Raw genomic sequence first — 17,119 nt, 5'->3', positions numbered from 1 at the left:
TCCTGGGACCTGGGGCCGTGTTTCTGAAGGGTGCTGCTGCCCTGTGACCCTCTGTTCTTGGGAGCCTGCATGAGATGCCTGGTGAGGTCAGCGAGGTCTGAGGAAAGCCTAGGCACCTTGGCAGCCTGTCTCTGGAGCTCTGCTCTGGGGCTGGGAGGTGGTGGTCCTTTACATTGGAGTGTCGGGCTGCTTTCATAAAGTCCTTCTGCCAGCATTGACTCCTTCTATCCTCCTTCCAAGGAAGTGTGCTACTCCCCATTCCCCACTTTACCGTTACCAGCCTTGGGTGGGGAGGGTGACGAAGGATAGATGAGCTACGGTTCTCCTGGATACCGGAAACGTCCAGCTTGAGGTTGCGGGTCCATCAGGACGATTATTTTTGTGTTCTTGGGGGGAGCTAAGGCAATGAAATGTCTTTCCGTGTGACAAAATGGTAATGAAGTTTCCAAAAAGTTTTGTCATTTCTTATCAAGAGAAGCTGGATAACAAACAAGTGCAGCTAACACACGGACCCCTGGTTTGGGGAGAAGGTGGGCGTTCCCGCCAGGTAGCTGAAGATGGCTGACAGCATCTCCTGCCGAAGATGAACAGGGCAGCTGTCACTTCTTCACCCTGGAGTAATTCTGACAAATGACACTAACACACTCAATTACCTCTGGGAACGGTGAAGTCAACAACTGCCTGTCCAGGATGACAGATAAATGGGGTGGCAAGAGATCGATTTTGGCCAGGGCATCTGGGTCCCAGAGTCTGGAGGGACATGTCTGCTATCTCTGAGTCCAGAACTGTGTTCCTCTGATTTTCTAAGACTGTTCACAGACACACTCCTCCTCCCAACCCGGACTGGCCTTCTACCTCTGTTGGGTTCCTCTTATGCTTGTTTTGCCCAGCGACATTTGTTTTCCTTTATCGTATTGTTAGGGTCCAGGGCTTCATAGCCCCAACTTCTCCCTCTGATCTAGATGTCTTGGAAATCTGACCTACCTCCAAGATGGTGGCAGTGATAGGGATGACCCAGTGAGCAGGGGTGACCCAGTGAACAGGCTTGCCCTCCAGGTGAGGGTTGTCAAGCTGGGTGATGTGTTTCAGCAGAAGGGATTGAAGACCGTCATCCTGGAGATGTCCTGCCAAAGGCTGTGAGGATGGACGCAGGCATGATTGGACCCGAACAGGATTGCCAGGAGATCTTCCCAGCCTGTTGGATTCTAGGAGGTTGCTGTGTAGTCTTTATGCTGGATGTGGTCTTGTGGTTCAGGTTAGCATGTCAAGAGCTACTGAGGGCAAATGTCATTTGTGAGCATTGGGTTTCTGTAGAAAAGACACTGGGCTTGGGGTGCTTGTAGGATTCATGTGTTTGGTGGGTCAGCATTTGGAACTGATGCATTTTCAGGCTGGCTTCGCTGCCATGGGTAATTTTCTTGTGGCATTTCCCTTGGAATGTTTTGGTTCTTCATGCTCCTACACCGACGGCAGGTCTCGGCTCTTTGGAGCACTTCCCTTGTGAGTTTATGGGGATGTGGTATTTGGGGAGATGCTCTCCATGGGAATCTGACTTCATCCATTGGCATCACAGGGAGGGTTGGCTGAGTAGGTAAGGGAATCACATGAGGGCACTTGACATCCATAAACACAGACATGGAGGGCCATGATCTCCATAGGATAGGACCTCTTCATGTGTTCTGTGTCTCCCTCCCTGACCACTGTTAATTCCTGATATTAAGCCATAAGGTGAGCCTGGCCTCCATCCAGAAGATGCACAGCATGTCAGCACCTCATGCATTAAATATTAGCTATTCTAATGGTCAGAAGTAAAATCATTGAATCACTGAACAAAACTCTTTCTGGAAAAATGGAATTGCTATTAGTCTTTTTCGGAGGATAAGTCAAAAGGGGTTTGAAAAAGCCTTGGTATGAGCTTCCCATATGTGGTTCCCTGGAAGTAGGTGGAACAGAAGGGTTTGTGCTATTTCAGCATCCTTGTGGCTCCCACCTGCAGTCCTGGACCTTTATTACTGTGTGGTCCTTGGGGAAGTCTTCTAACTAAGTGGGTATCAGCATGCCTGCAAGAACCATTTCAATGTTGCATGCTCCATTTTTTCCTACATTAAAAAAAATTCAGGAAACATTAGTGCAAAACATGCTTTTATGTGTCATTAACGTAAGCCCTAAAATGTAAAATCTAAAAACAAGCTAAGTATATCTAATGTTTCAGAGCTCTGCCGTCTTCTCTCTCGTGCTCTGCATTTTAAAGGGAGCAGCGGTGGCTGGGCCGGTTTTGCCAGCAGAACTATGGTGGTAAGAACAGATAGTTCATGTTAGAGGGAGGATGATACTGGAGTCAAATGGGATTTCCCAACTGGAAGAGACCATTAGTAATTGCATTTTTGTCTTTAGTCTCCTTTGTGTTTGTTTCCTTATTGCTCTTTAATTTTCTGAACATTCTTTTCTCTGCTCCTATCTAAAAAACAAACAAAAACCTGGTAGTTCTTTGGTCCTTACACTCCAGTCCCCACCCCCGCCCCGTTACACGGCCATGCTCCCGGGGGCTACGTCTATGTCCCTTATATCCATTTTTCACCCCTGCTCACTCAGCCACTCCTGGAAGCCGCCTCATGGAGCCTGTGTGCCTCTAACTACCACATCCCAAACCTGTTCTGTTTCATCCATTCTCGCTGCCATGTTTGGCCATGTTGTCCACTGTCCTCCCTTGTTTGGGTGACGTCACTTGTCTCTGCCTCCACATCCCTGATCCCTCCACCTTTGTGTCCCATGCATCTCCTGTTCTACTACCTACATTCTGATGGTCACAAGCTTTCTTCTTATTTTTCACATTCCTTTTGATGGTCCTTTTGGCTTTCATTACTGCCTTGAGGCTGATGATTCTTTAATCTGTTTTTCTAAGCCAGAAATAATGTGTAGAACCCTTCTTCCATTTGCCTAGTAGAGGGGGCTACTTGGGCGTCCAGCCAACAACTCAAAACTCATCGTGTCCAAAACAATCCGGATCCTTTTCTCCTCCTGTTTAAAATACACTTGTTTTTCTCATTTCCTTTCTGTGGGTAGCATCACATGGCTCCTTGGCTCTTAGGATGCTGGGCATTGGGTTTGATTCTCCCTTTTCTGCCACCTTCCAGCCTCAAGGTGTCCATCCACCTGCCTCTGGTATTGCCTGTTCAAGGCCTCTTTCAAACTCACCATTGCACACGAAGTCAGGCCTTTGCTTTTTCTCACCTGGACGATCACTGGAGCTAACTGGTTTCTCTGCCTCCTGTCCCCACTGCCATCCCCATGCACCATCCCAGAGGGTCTCTAGCCTTTTAGTCTGATCACATCTCTCCCCCATCAGCATGTCTGATTTCTCAGCTTCCTACAACCTCAGCCACCATGTTCATGCTGGTATCCAAATGCCTGTATTGCCTTTTATCCTGCCCCTCGCCTTGCCCCCACCCCCTGCAGCAGTGCGTGTGCCTCTTGAATGTGCCATAGGTTCCTGCCTGCCTGATTTTGTGTACAGATTTTCCATTCTTTCACTGCCTGCCCCATGTGCAAAATTGTGATTCCTCTTGCTAGCAGGTGAAGGAGGCCTTCCTGACTCTCCTCTCCTGGCTCAGTACTTGTTCACCACGGCTCCCTCCTTTACACGCCTGTGCAGTAATTAGGATAGGGGTCTGAGAAGCCAGAGAGGCTGTGGCTCCTCACTTGGATTTGTGTTACGTCATAAGAGCAAGTACCTTGTCCTGAGCATCTAACTAGGCCCAGGTCTTTGTTACTTAACCTTGTAGGAGTACATTGTACCGCAAACCTGTGAGTAGCTAATGCCATGTGTCCATGAGCACATGGCACATTAGGGATGAGCAATCGGAGAGCTAACATGAGCTGTTCACAATGGCCGTGCAAGTGGGGAATTGAGTTGGTTATGACTTGGCTTGAGCTCAGAAACCTTTACTAGGCATATGGAAATAGAAGGAAGCCATGCTTTGGTCCTCCTGTGGAAAAACAAGAGTAGCTGCAATTAAAATACTTTTTGTTATAACTAGTGTTTCTTTTAAAGCTATAAATCGAATTTATAATTCAGCACACAAAACTAGTCAAAAGCCCCCAACATGTACATTTGTGTTTATATCTACGTGCATACTCTGTGTGCAGCGTGCTGATGCATGTCTGTGGATTATCATTGTATATTGTATTTGCAAGGAGAAACACACCTAGATGTGTGCTTGTGTATAACGAATTCACAGAGCAGGATAAGTGATTTCTGCACATCCAGCCTTCTGACCCCCTCCAGCTGTCAGTTTCACATTTGGAGGAAAGTAAATGTAACATGCTTGAAAACAAGGTAACGTGCTAAGAACACAAGCTTCTAGCAAGTAGAGTTGTGTCTTGGTGGGTCTCCTGCTGACTGGCAGCCCCATGTCCCCTGCAGACTGCAGAGAGATCCTGCTTCCCATGATGACGGATCAGCTCAAGTACCATCTAGAGAGACAGGAAGACCTGGAGGCCTGTTGCCAGCTGCTCAGCAACATCCTGGAGGTTCTGTACAGGAAGGATGTGGTGAGTGAGGGCTGTGTTTGCTCAGGCTGCCTCTGCGGGCCCGGCGGGGGGTGGTGGTGGTCCCCTTATGATCCACAAGAGCCCCCGCCTCACTGCACAGAGGTGCATTGGATTCAAAAGGAATGATCTTAATTTTAAAGGTTAGCGCCTCTCTCTCTCTCTGCTGAGTGGTACCCTTAAACTGTTTTTTATTTATGTATAAAGTATCATTCTAATACTAAAATGTCTATTCTTCCAAGTTAAAAATCTGTAAGTTTTTCCTGTGCCTTCTCAAGTGAATGCCTCCCTGGGACAGATTTTGGTCCTTAAGGTCAGAAAAATCACTTTGATGACCAGAATTAAAAGTAAACAAATGGAGGCTAATTATCTACATTCTTTATTGTCAATGCTTATTTTACTTTATTTTTATTGTCAATGCTTATTTTACTTTATTTTTTAAAAATTTTATTTATTCGAGTGTGAGCGAGCTTGAGAGAGAGAGAGAGCAAGCAAGCATGCACATAAGAGTGGCGTGGGGAGCAGCAGAGGGGGAGGGAGAAGTAGATTGACTCCCTGCTGAGTGCAGAGCCAGATGCAGGACTCGATCCCAGGTCTCTGAGATCATGATCTGAGCTGAAAGCAGACTCTTAACTGACTGAACCACCCAGGTGCTCTCAATTCTTATTTTAATATAAAGTAAAATATGCACAGTTTTTTTGTTTGTTTTAAGTTTTTCGTATTTCTGAGTTTTGAGAAAAATGGCTCTTCCTCTTTTCCCACGTTCCTCTCCCCACAGGCAATTTCCCTCTGTGCTTTTTTACCTAGTTTTTTTTTTTTTCTTTTTCTTTTTCTTTTCCTCTTTTAAAAAATATTTTTTAAATTTATTCATAAGAGACACAGAGAGAGAGGCAGAGACATAGGAAGAGGGAGAAGCAGGCTTCCTTCGAGGAGCCTGATGGGGAATTTGATTCTAGGACCCTGGTATCACAGTCTGTCCAAAAGCAGATGCTCAGTGACTGAACCACGCAGGCACCCCTTTTTTTTCATTTTATTTTATTTTATTTTATTTTATTTTATTTTATTTTATTTTATTTTATTTTATTTTATTTTATTTTATTTTATTTTATTTTATTTATTTTAATTTAATTTAATTTAATTTAATTTTATTTTTTTTAAAGTCACATGAATTTTTCTTTTAAAGATTTTATTTATTTATTCATGAGAATACACAGAGAGAGAGAGAAGCAGAGACACAGGCAGAGGGAGAAGCAGGCTCCATGCAGGGAGCCTGATGTGGGACTCGATCCCAGGTCTCCAGGATCACACCCTGGGCTGAAGGCGGCGCTAAACCGCTGAGCCACCGGGGCTGCCCCTTTTTTTTCCTTTTAAATGGTATTTCCTTTTGTATTGTAAATTTTATGTTGAGTCCATTAACCTTTTTTCTTAATCAGAAGTTGTTATAAGTGCATATGGAACATCTGACCTTATGGCTTCCCATCCCCATATGCCCCTCATACACATTTGTCCACACTTGTGCACATGTGCAAACATGCGTGAACTCACTGATTCTCCAGGTGTGTCTGGAACGGCATACAGATCCTTGTCCATCTACCTGTACCTCCAGCAGAAAACACATGGGCCAGGTTTTTAAGGTCAATAGGACTTACTCTTTGCTCTGCCCTGCATGGTCTCTGGATACCTTCCCAGTCAACACGCCCATGCCTGTCCTTCCCACTTCCTTCCCGCATGGGCACAGTCTCTCAGAGCCTGGTTAGTACCATCAAAGAAAGAGATTGTATTAAATCACTTCCTAGCAAAGGTGGCTGGGTGCATCGGCTCTTCCAGGGGAGTTGCCTTTGAAAGGTGTTAGAAGCCTTAATCCAACAGCCGGTCCGCGTGGCCCCATGGCAGGGCTTTCCCTTTCTATGAAGGGGTGAAGTTTGGGAGTGAAGTGGTGGTAGGGCCCATCCTCGTGGTGGAGGTGGTGCCTGCCCGGGCCAGTGTGTGAGCATCTAGAGAACATATTGAACAAGTTCCAAGTTCATGAAGAAGAATCAAGAATCCCATCACATTCAAAATAAAAGAGCAAGTTTCTACTGCTGGAAAAATCTGTGGCGCTGTGAATTTGTCCTGAAAAAAATACATTGTATTCCCAGCGATTATTCCCCAGGTTATTCAGACTTGAAATGCAGAACAATCTACGGTTGCTCTCTGCCTGCTTTCCATTTACAAATGGACAAGTGTCTCTAGGAAACTAATTGGTGGGCTAATCAGGGATCATAAACATTATATTGTTTAAACAAATTTGTTTTATTTTTAAGGTTTGCTTAAATTAAATTACTGTGATTACATAACAAATTATCATTAATGGACTATAATTAATAAGATGCCTTGTGTTTTCTTTGTGAAGGCTTTTGCCTTTGACAAGGGCCATTCTTCATCTCGTTAAGGGTTATAATTGATTTACTTTTTACAGGGTAAATGGATTCAGTGACAACCACCAGGGCTTGCATGTTAATGATTGTCTTAGGTGTTGGTTTTCACTGATGTGTCTTCCTCCAGGGGCCAACTCAGAGGCATGTCCAGATAATCATGGAGAAACTTCTCCGGACAGTGAACCGAACCGTCATTTCCATGGGGCGGGATTCCGAACTCATTGTAAGTGCTCAGTGACGTACGCTTGGGTGTGTGAATGTGGCTGACAGCATCTTTCTCAGGCATGTCACTTAGTCTGATGCTTGAAAATCCACCTGGTCCCTTTCCAACTGCCTTTTGACAGTAAACTTATTTTACTACTTTGTAGCATGCAGCTAATGTGCATTTATTTACAATCTGGTATATAAAATATATGCTGATTTTTTCCCCACGATTCTAGAAGCAAGTATCAAAGTTGAAGTGTCAGCAAACGAACATTTTGGAGACAGAAACATTTGATTCTAGTTTACTCATAATTTACTTTTAGCAAAGGATATGTATTTTCTTCTCAGTCTTTTATTCTTCTGGCAGTTTAGTTCTACGTATTTACATTTAAGATGCCGTTAATAAAATTTTATGAAGGACCTTAAAAAGTAATTGAGGTGCTCCAACCCAGCTATTTTACTGTCTACTCTGATATATAGTTCATGTTTCCTTTCTACAGATATGACTGAGGCTTGCAATGACATTTGTGATTTCTTTTTTTCCAAGAACGTTGTAATAATAATTTAGACAGTTTTTCAAGTTTTGTATTATAAGGCTCTTCTCCACCCCCCAGAGTTTTCCAACTCTCCCTCCCTACCATTATTCTTAAGTTCGGTTTTTTTCGACAAAAGATGCACACATAGATCCCTCTTAATTCTTTTCATTTCTAGTGTACGTTACTATGTCACTAAGTTTGGTTGATGGCATTTCCAGAAAGATTTTTTTTTTTTTTTCAAATCCAGGAACAAACCATCCAGTTAAAGAGTTTTCACTGGTAACTAGACTAGCTACACTGGTCCTCCTTGTGGGACCACAGTTCTCCCTACATATCCTGGGAAGGGGACGAGGAAGGTGACACATGTGTCTGTTCAGGCAGCAGGGCAGGAACATAGGTAGCACTGGAACTGTTTGGTTTTTGTGGCTGGCCTCAGTAAAGGATGCGGTTTTAGGTGAAATCACAGATGGGTAGCACAGAAGTGGGACAGTGGCTGCCTTACTATTTTCCCATCCAGTAAAACAGCCTACTTTATACTTCAGAGTTTCAGCATGTGTTATGTTCAGATTTTTCCTTTTTAAGGTATGTCTCACTTAGGTTTGGACGATCACATGTATGAATTAGGAAATAAGATATTTTCCTTGTAAGTTGGCTTTATTTGCAGTGGACTTTTCCATTTTTCTGCCATAGTGGATTTGTCTACCTTATCATGTGCTTTTCTGTAATCTTAACACCTTTGTACAGGTGGGTGGAGACTGGGCCCCATGGAGTAAGATGTGAGGTATCTCCAGGATCACCCCTAGGGGCTGGTGTTCCTGACTTCTTGTGGTGTTACCTGGGTGTCCTTGGACCACTCTCATGTTGTGAAATGCTGTGGGACTCTGAGGTGGGATGGATGATGTGTGGCTTGAAGTTGAATCAGGTTTGGTGCCATCCTCTTAAGATGACCCCTATTGGAATGGGCTGGAGTACGGAGGTGGGGGTGAAATGATGGCATTGTTGGGTTTTAGGGAGTAAGTGATGGGCACTGGTAATGCAGTGTCCAGTGTGGGGAACTGTGTGGTTCCAGTGTGTGGTGAACTGAGGAGATAGTTCTAGGGTTAGAGGTCTAACCCTAACATAGTGTTGACTTGGGTCATCCCCTGCTGGGAAACTGGGTTGAGGAGGACAAGGAGGAACTCATACAATTTTGGATGGTGCTTGGAATGTGGAGAGATTGTAAGGTGTTCTAGAAGAAGGTAGACCAGAGCGTGTGGAGTGGGGTGTCTTCTCTCAGACCATGTGGTCCCCAGATGCCTTTGGGAAAGTTCTCCTCTCAGGCGTGATGCCCATAGTGGTAATCATGATGGCAGCACGTTACCAAGTACATATTTCTGTGTGGCCACTGTGCAATGAGTGAGAAGATTCTTGTTTAATTCTCAACTTTACCATGCATTTGCAATTGCAGAAGATGTCCTGCAGAGGCGTAAGATGTGGTTCTAGATCCCAGCACTGGCATGGAAGCTATGATTTGGTGCCTTGGTTTGGTGCCACAGCTGGTTCTCCTAGACTTTTTTGTAATACTGATACTCACGCTACTGATCTCAGTGGTGTCCAGGAGGTACCAAAGGGGACTGTGAATTGCTTCTAGGTTTTCATCCCTACCATCCCTAACTAGGGAGGCAGCTGTCCAGAGAAGTAGGTAAGCAGCTTTCAATTTAAGACCTTTCCATGATCTCTATGGGCCACACGCTGGGATCTCCTGGAGATAGAAGGGAGGATTAGGTGCCCCTTTCCTGATGGACTTGGAGGAACCCTTAGGAGTTCCTGAGGAAGAGCCCATGTTCTAAGAAGAGGGTGTGTGACAGTGATGACCCACACTCAGTCTTACCCAGCAGTCAGCAGGGGTTCAAGGCACTGTGTGGGAATGGGGATACAGAGCATGTCCAGGCCCATTTCCCACCATCCCGACTTTGTCCTACAGAAGTCTCTAGAAGTGGAAGGGGATTTAGGTCCTAAGCTGATTGCTCCCAGTTCCAACATCTTCAAAATCTATAAAAGGAGTTCAGAGATTCCTTTTGTACAACCGACGAGGCTGTCATGGAAAGAATCTCAAAAGAAAAAAAAAAAAAAGATTCTGAATAAGCTGTAATTACTCAGTGAGCAACAACAACAGCATCAAGATGTTTTTATGAAGGACGATTACCTTTTAAAATGAATTACCTAGAAGAATCTTTAAGTCATCAAGGAGCCCTTGTGATGTCCACAGAGTGGGAAGACGGAAATGCTGCTCTGCTTGGTGTGCTAACCTTGCCTTTCCGATTTGCTCAGATTGTAGATTTATGCCTTAGCTTCTTAATGTCACTGTTGTTGCTCTGTGAATTTAGATTAGAGGAAGATCTGGGGAAAAAATGTCTCTGACAAGGTGGAGAACAAACTCAATCAGTGGACCTTCTAGAGTAGAAGAAGAGTGGAGAATGGTCTACAGACCCGCCCCGGGTAAGCGGTGATAGCGCAGTGCAGCACAGAGATTACAGTCCCTCTGTGCTTGCTGCTCGTTGTTGCATAAATGGAATGGGAATTGTGTAACTATGAATCAGCTTAAGGATTCTGAGTAATCACTGGAAATGGCTTTAAAAATTAAAGTGATTAAAAAATGTTGAATAGTTATGCTTCATGTAATGATCTATTCCACGATTTTGTCAACAATCATATCCGGAATGTGGCCTCTCCTTCCATCGGAATGTTATTAGTTGGGAATGCTCTTGTGGGCTGACAGTTTTCCTATCTATTTATGTACGGAATTGAGAAATGAGGGACTTACCATGTCATTGGAGAAGCTGTGATGTACAGTGTGAGCCTTGTCTTTTTTGTAATATTTAATTAATTTCTTTATTTGAGAGAGCACGAGCAGGGGAGCGGCAGGCAGCGGGAGAGGGAGAAGCAGACTCCCTGCTGAGCAGGGAGCCCGATGCAGGGCTCCATCCAGGACCCTGAGATCATGACCTGAGCTGAAGGCAGATGCTTAACCAACTGAGCCACCCAGGCGCCCCAAGCCTTTTCTTTTATCTGTATCTGTGGTATTTCCTAAACACTGTACAGTTGATTGTATATTGTTTGTTTTAGTTCATTTTATACCTTTCAGCATTCTGTGTGAAATGAGCTATTGAAATGCATCTCATGCATAGGATAAAAATGTGCCATAATCCTAAGTGTCATACTTTTTTAACAAATAAAATTGCATCTGGCAAGTATAGAATCATAGATCTTGTGAATGCCTGAAACAGGCCCTAACCCAGAAGTCTCGTGGTAACCTTGCCACAGCGTTGAGATGCCATTTTATCTTCATTCCATTGTGATGTAGTACTCAGGAATAATTGAGTGAAATGCTTAGTTTTATATTGTCCGTTTTCAGAATCTATGTTTCTCTTCTCTTTTGGAAATTTTCAAGTTCTTTGTTATGGAAAATGGTTCTGAGCCGGTTCGGAGTCGTTCTGGGTTAGCTGGTCTTGTCTTGTGTACAGATGGCATGACCTGCCTTCTGGTGGGTGACCCCCTGCCCCTCCCCCCCATGCATGTGTCTTTGCTGGAATAAAGCGACTGTTTACAAAGCTGGGTTGAGAGAAGACCACATGAGTAATCCACAGGGATGTGCCTTCTCCTGTGATATTAGGTGCTGCTGCTTCTCCCAAGTGATGAGATTCACATTCTGTTAACGGGTCCTTTAAAAATGTAATCGAGTGATAAGGCCTTTTAAAGATTTTTCTATGGCCTGAATACCCACCAGAAGACTGGCAATTGCTCATTCACTAAAATGAAAATGTGGGCCTTTTCTAAGGAAAGGTTCCCTTTGGAAAATTCACCAGGAGGGCTTAGGAAAGGGGAAGATGGTGCCTGGACTGTCTCCTTGCTCTTGTGACCAGCACATCTCCTGATTCACTACACCCATGTGATGGAAGTTACTCTGTCTCCACTCTGAGCACCAGCTGTGGGGGACATTCATGGGCCGGGGGTGCGTTTCATCGTGAGAGCGGCATCACTGGTGGGACAGATGCTCTTAGTGAGAACCCAGTGCTTTCTTTGAGCCTTCGTAATTTATAAGAACCCGACACGTTTCTTCACCTGGAAAAGAGTGTAATAGAACTGGCCTCCCAGTATCGAGAGCCCGTTTTACCAAGACTGCTGACCAGTTATTTTCCCAAAGCTGTAATGACCCCATGCATGAACATTCATTTTTGTGATGTTTATTCTAATGGAGTTGAGGTATGAATATGCTTTAAAAAAAATTCTATCCTTAATCTTCCATTTGCAAAAGAAATTAATACATTATAAAAGTTTCAAATGGACGGTGTCTGCGTCTTCTCTATGAGTATCATAAAAAGTGTCTCTAATGGTATGTTTGCTAATAAATCTGCCTAGAAGACTTGTGGCTTGTAGGAAAGCATAGCCTAACAGGCATGCGTGTGTGAGCTGTGATGGCTTTATATATGTTCATTTTTATTTGGTATCGGTACAGCAACACCAACCCTTTTCAAGGTTGGTCACTGACTGTGGATTTACTGCAGAGGAAAGAAACACCACATCATGCCTGAGTAAAATATGTGTGCAGTTCTTGCATATTCATACTAAACCAAAAAGGTATCTTAAGTTAATTATCGAGCTACTTAAAAGGCAATGTGCTGCTTTCATAGGACCTTCTCATCTGCCAAAATGTATGCTGCACACCACAGCATGATTAGTTAATACCAATTCACAAAATGGAATGCACTTTCTGAATCCTATAGCTCCTCCAGTAAATAAATTGGCCGCACACTTATTTCATGCCAAATGTGCCAGTGATAGAGTTTTTCTAGATAAAAGGAGATATATCAGTACGGAAAGCAGCTGCTGTGATCTTTAGGTGACACTGCGCCAATGAAACCGCCTCGCTTAGTAATCAAGTCAAATTTTACTTGCTGATAAAAACGCTCCCGAGGGCCAGTCCACTCGCGGTGGCTTCATCCATGCGCCGTGCTGTTCCAGATGGCGTGGAATGGACACGCTCACAACCCGGTTCTTGTTGGTTTCATCTCCTCTCTTCTACAAAAGGCACAAAGCAGGCACTTTGATTTGATGCTGTGTCATCTGAGTTGTAATCCAGGATTGTGTACCTCAGCTCTGCTGTGCCTACGATCCCCCCGCGCAGGGAGAATGGCTTTTTCAGGCAGCTCTTGGTTACTGTCTGAGGCTGGAGGCAGCGTGGTGCTCCTGAGCTTCCAGAATTCTGACCGCATGTAAGCCCCACCCCAGGTCTCCCCAGCCAGGGACACCTCGCCAACCCTGCCCACATCCTACACCCTTTGCGGATTAGAAAGGTTTTCCCACACCTTGATTCCCTCCCCATTTATACTCCATGGGGGTTGGGGGAGGACCTGGGATCCAAGGAGCAGATGCAGAGGCCTTGGGACCTCTCCTTGTATGCCAGTCGCAACCAGTCACTTGGAAAGTATGCACGAGGCAGGATGCCCCTTCCTATATCTAGTTAGTAAGGGGAGACCTCTGAGGCAGCACCAGTAGGTGGTTCAGAGTGAGTATAGAATGAGACCTGGAGAATTATTATTTCCCAGATGCTTCAGGCTGGAGCACGGGGTCTTCCTCCCCACCCTGCACGCGGGTTACTAACACCCATCCCTTCTTTCCTTTCCCTGGTGAGTGTATGAGGGCAGCAGAGCCTCTGTCTCAGCTTCACTGGTCCTACCATCCTATTAGTGCAGACAGCAGGAAAGAGGGTGGTGACGTCCTCTGGCTTCCAGGCAGACCCCTGTTTTGGGAGAGGGCATGAGTATTGAGCTGGTCTTTGCCAAAGAGTGGGTGCTCAGCCCAACTGGGGTGTAGGTCTTTTACCCACACTCCCCACCTCCCCTCAAAGAAGAAGAAGGAGATGGCCCATCCCCTGGGGCTGGGAGCCTGCTTAGTGGCTGATTTAGAGAGAAGCTGTCTCCATGGGGCCATTACAAGATTTGGCATGGGTACACTGATGAGTTCCCTTGTCTCTCTGAGGTTCTTTAAAAATTGCACGGAGTTAGCCAGATCCTGCTGTGAGCCGCTATGGTACTTTGTGCCCTTAAAAAGTCTCCCTGTCCTCCTGGTGGCTGAAGCCTCTGTCAGGATCCATGGTCTGGTAATTCCAGCCCTGCCCCCTCTCGCCAGGCCTGGTGAGCCTGCAGCTGCCTGACCATCATCTTGAAGATTGGAGAAAGCTCTTTTAAGCCCCAACATCCTCCCTTTATTATTCTTTTCTGAGATTACTTCTACTGATTCCCAAATTCTCGAGACCATGAAATGAGTTTAAGAGCCACACAAAACATTACCTTTGATTTTTTATTTAAAAATTAATAAAGAACTTAGTGACAAGTATCATAATTTAATCTCTATACGTAATGCCATGTGTACATCTACATATGAGGGAACACTGTACTTTTTACCTCGGTTTTGTATCAAAGTTTTTTACTTAAATCTTTCTAAGAGAAGAATCGGCATCTGTTAGTGACACATTGCAATTAAACTATGAAATGATTTTGAAAATATTTTTTTTTCTATTCTGAAGATACTCTTATTTTTAAATAGGGATTAGGTTATCTTCAGTTTTCATTTTGACTCTGAAAATTTTATTTATTTTTTTGGTCTAGACTGCTTTCAAACAGTGATGTCAGTTTACTAGGATGCCCTCTTGTTGAGACAGATTTATAGCACTAATTGGAAAGCTGCTAACACCCTTATTTCAATTCACTGAGATAGTCGGGATTCTTAAAACACAAGGGGATATAACTTGTTGCAAACAGTTTTATAACTTCAGTTAAAAACAGTATAAAATACATGAAACACATTTTTTTTGAATTTTTGTCTACATGAAACAATTGCACTTCCTTCAAGGTACAGGATCAACGTGTCTAGCCTTTTCCTCGCACAAAAATATTTCTCAATTCTGTTTAACTAATATTCAAGGATTTCTATCCTCATGTAGTGTTTCCACAAAAGATGTGTGTTTTTCTTTTAATTAAAGCATACATCTGCAGTATAGTGTGAGTAACCCCCAAAGGATGCTTACATGATACACTCTTCATTTTTATCAAGTCCAGGTCTGACTGCTGATCACCAGGTCCTCGTAGAATCAAAACACTTAGAACTAAAATAGATTTGCTGTTGAGTCAGGAGGAAAACACATGGCAAGAAATAGCTCCAATGTGAAAAATGCAGGTAGAGATCCTTTTACCAAGGGCAGCCACTTTGTTTTTGGCATCTAATCAATGAGATGTGCATGTCAGCACTAGATTAGATGTGAGACTTCTGGACAGAAACGTGAAGACTGCATTTCCTGGTATGTTCACAAACTATTCAAAATTTAAGTCATACAAAAAAAAGGCAAAATAAGATTCCCTATCTCTTATAATGTAAAGCAGAAAGTTGATAGACCAAGTCATTTGTAGATGAGGGGCTTTTGATTTCTATAAAAAGATACTTGCAAAGGTGCAAAAGAATGAGTGGAAAAATAAAGGAACTAAGATTTATATTGCAATGTGTAATCAAAAGAACTCTAAGTGTCACTGTTTATTTAAAAAATACCTAAAAACGTTTGATTCACAGCTTTCCCCTAGGTATGTCATTGAGTACAACTTACTAATACGTTAAATGTAGGTGACGTTAAGTTTGTTTGTTGGTAGCAGCTAAACTAAACACGCGGTTTCTCTTTGAGATGGTCGGGTCTTCCACAGTTGTTTCAGAGCAGAACAGGTTGTATCAAACGTCCGGTCGCGCTTTTCGTGATGAACCGTGTCTCAAAGATTGATCCACAGAAACACTTTCCGGTGGCAGAGAACACCTGTGATTTATTGGTGACTGTATTAACCATTGTGTATCTCTATGTGTGTTTTCAAATTCTTGCCAGAATTTATCATTTGGCCTTTGGGTACCAAAAGATTAAAAATGAGATCTAAGAAAGCTTAGTGTCCAATAGCTCTGACCCTGTCAACTTGCAGTGATTAAAGGCATGTCCTGACTTTGGGGGACTCCTGGCTGCTGGCCATTTGGAAAATGAGCAGTAAACATGTCGCAGGTCTGGAGATGAAGAGAATGCTGTTTGAGGTGTCAATGTGACACTGAGATGTGGTCACTTGGCTTAGCGCTACAGCACATGAAGGCAAATATACATATAGTCACATTTTAGAGATTATTTATGGTCTCCGACCACTTGAAAAAATTGTGCTTTCTCCAGAATTTGATGTGCTGAAAATTGCACTCGCCCCCTGCTTATTTGCAAAATTAAACATAAAAATGAAGTCCTTTGCAAACATAAGGCTTGCTTTTTCTTCTCATTATTTAAAAAAAAAATAGGCTTGAAAATAATTATGAGTTTTAGCTGTGTACAGAGTGACAGCCCACCCTCTCGTGAGCTGATAACGTAACACTTGCCGATCTGGGGGGTGGGGTGGGGGCATAGAATTTTTTTTTTTTTACTTATCATCTTTGACTATATAAGCTTCATTTCAGAGTTTACATCCCACATCCGTGAACTGCAAAGAACAGCTGGCAAGGTGTGACCTTTACTACCTTGCTTCTGAAGGTCATTATCTGTTGGTACAAAGGCCTTTTTGGTAAGCAGGGTGGGAAGTGGGAGGCGCCCGAGCCAGCCATGGCTCACTCGATCCTGTTCATTTTGGAAAAGGATTTACTTAACTCCAGTGGGTTTTAAAGACGGCCTTTAGACTCCACACGCCATGAGTTTTAAAGAAACCAGAGTTTCCATCTTCCGTGCTTTTTAGATTCGGGTTTGGATTTTTGCTTGGGAGTAGCGGAGTAGGGCTCCTGAGAGTAAGGCGAAGGTGCAACCTGAGTCTCCTCAAAAGGATGGAGTTTCTTCAGAACTGGCTGGAGCTTGTCTTCTTGCTGCTTAAAGTCCAGCTCCACACTGGGAAGAAGAGAGAGGGGAGAATTTAGTGCTTGATCTTTCATATATAAAGATCCCTCTTAGTGACCGCAAAATGTGGCAACATCCTACCAGGGTGATGATCGTATGCATTGTGTTTATTATGAAATTTTATGGCTCAGTTGTAAGTAGTCAGCTCTGATCTGTTTGAGCTCTGTGTCACTGTGAACCATCTCAGATAGGTTCATTTTCTTCGAGAATAACTTACTTGGCTTTCGTGGAGAGCCTTTGAAGTTTTATTTAATGTATTCAGTTGGTGTCAGAGTATATAATGTGTTTGTTGTAATGAAAAAGATGACATCCGAATAGCCCTTTTGCTTGTCCGTAGACTGCACACACGTGCTTCACGGAATAAACAGGTAACCAAAAGTATGAGTGTTCAGGGGCCGTCCAGGCACAGATAGAGCAGGGGTGGGAAAGCCCTGTGCCCGTGCACCTTTTCACAAGATCAGAGAAATCCACGGATCTCACCT

At 43.8% G+C, this 17,119-nt stretch overlaps 2 protein-coding genes across 7 annotated transcripts in view; one reads left to right on the top strand and one right to left on the bottom strand.

Moving 5' to 3' along the window:
- Positions 1–17,119, top strand: part of DOCK1 (dedicator of cytokinesis 1) — a 493,559-nt gene that overhangs the window by 183,928 nt on the left and 292,512 nt on the right. For both annotated transcript variants that reach the window (XM_077877225.1, XM_077877224.1), the window contains exons 26-27: positions 4,424–4,551; positions 7,093–7,188. In XM_077877225.1, the coding sequence (XP_077733351.1) occupies positions 4,424–4,551; positions 7,093–7,188 (224 nt within the window). The remainder of the gene's footprint in view (positions 1–4,423; positions 4,552–7,092; positions 7,189–17,119) is intronic.
- Positions 14,031–17,119, bottom strand: part of INSYN2A (inhibitory synaptic factor 2A) — a 58,609-nt gene continuing 55,520 nt past the window's right edge. For all 5 annotated transcript variants that reach the window (XM_077877217.1, XM_077877216.1, XM_077877221.1 and 2 more), the window contains one exon: positions 14,031–16,628. In XM_077877217.1, coding sequence (XP_077733343.1) covers positions 16,445–16,628 — 184 coding nt within the window. In that variant the 3' untranslated portion in view covers positions 14,031–16,444. The remainder of the gene's footprint in view (positions 16,629–17,119) is intronic.

This window comes from Canis aureus, chromosome 29 (assembly GCF_053574225.1).
Source record: "Canis aureus isolate CA01 chromosome 29, VMU_Caureus_v.1.0, whole genome shotgun sequence".
NCBI classification, from domain to species: domain Eukaryota; kingdom Metazoa; phylum Chordata; class Mammalia; order Carnivora; family Canidae; genus Canis; species Canis aureus.
Note: the sequence above shows the minus strand (reverse complement) of the source record. Positions and strands in the feature narration are given on the sequence as shown.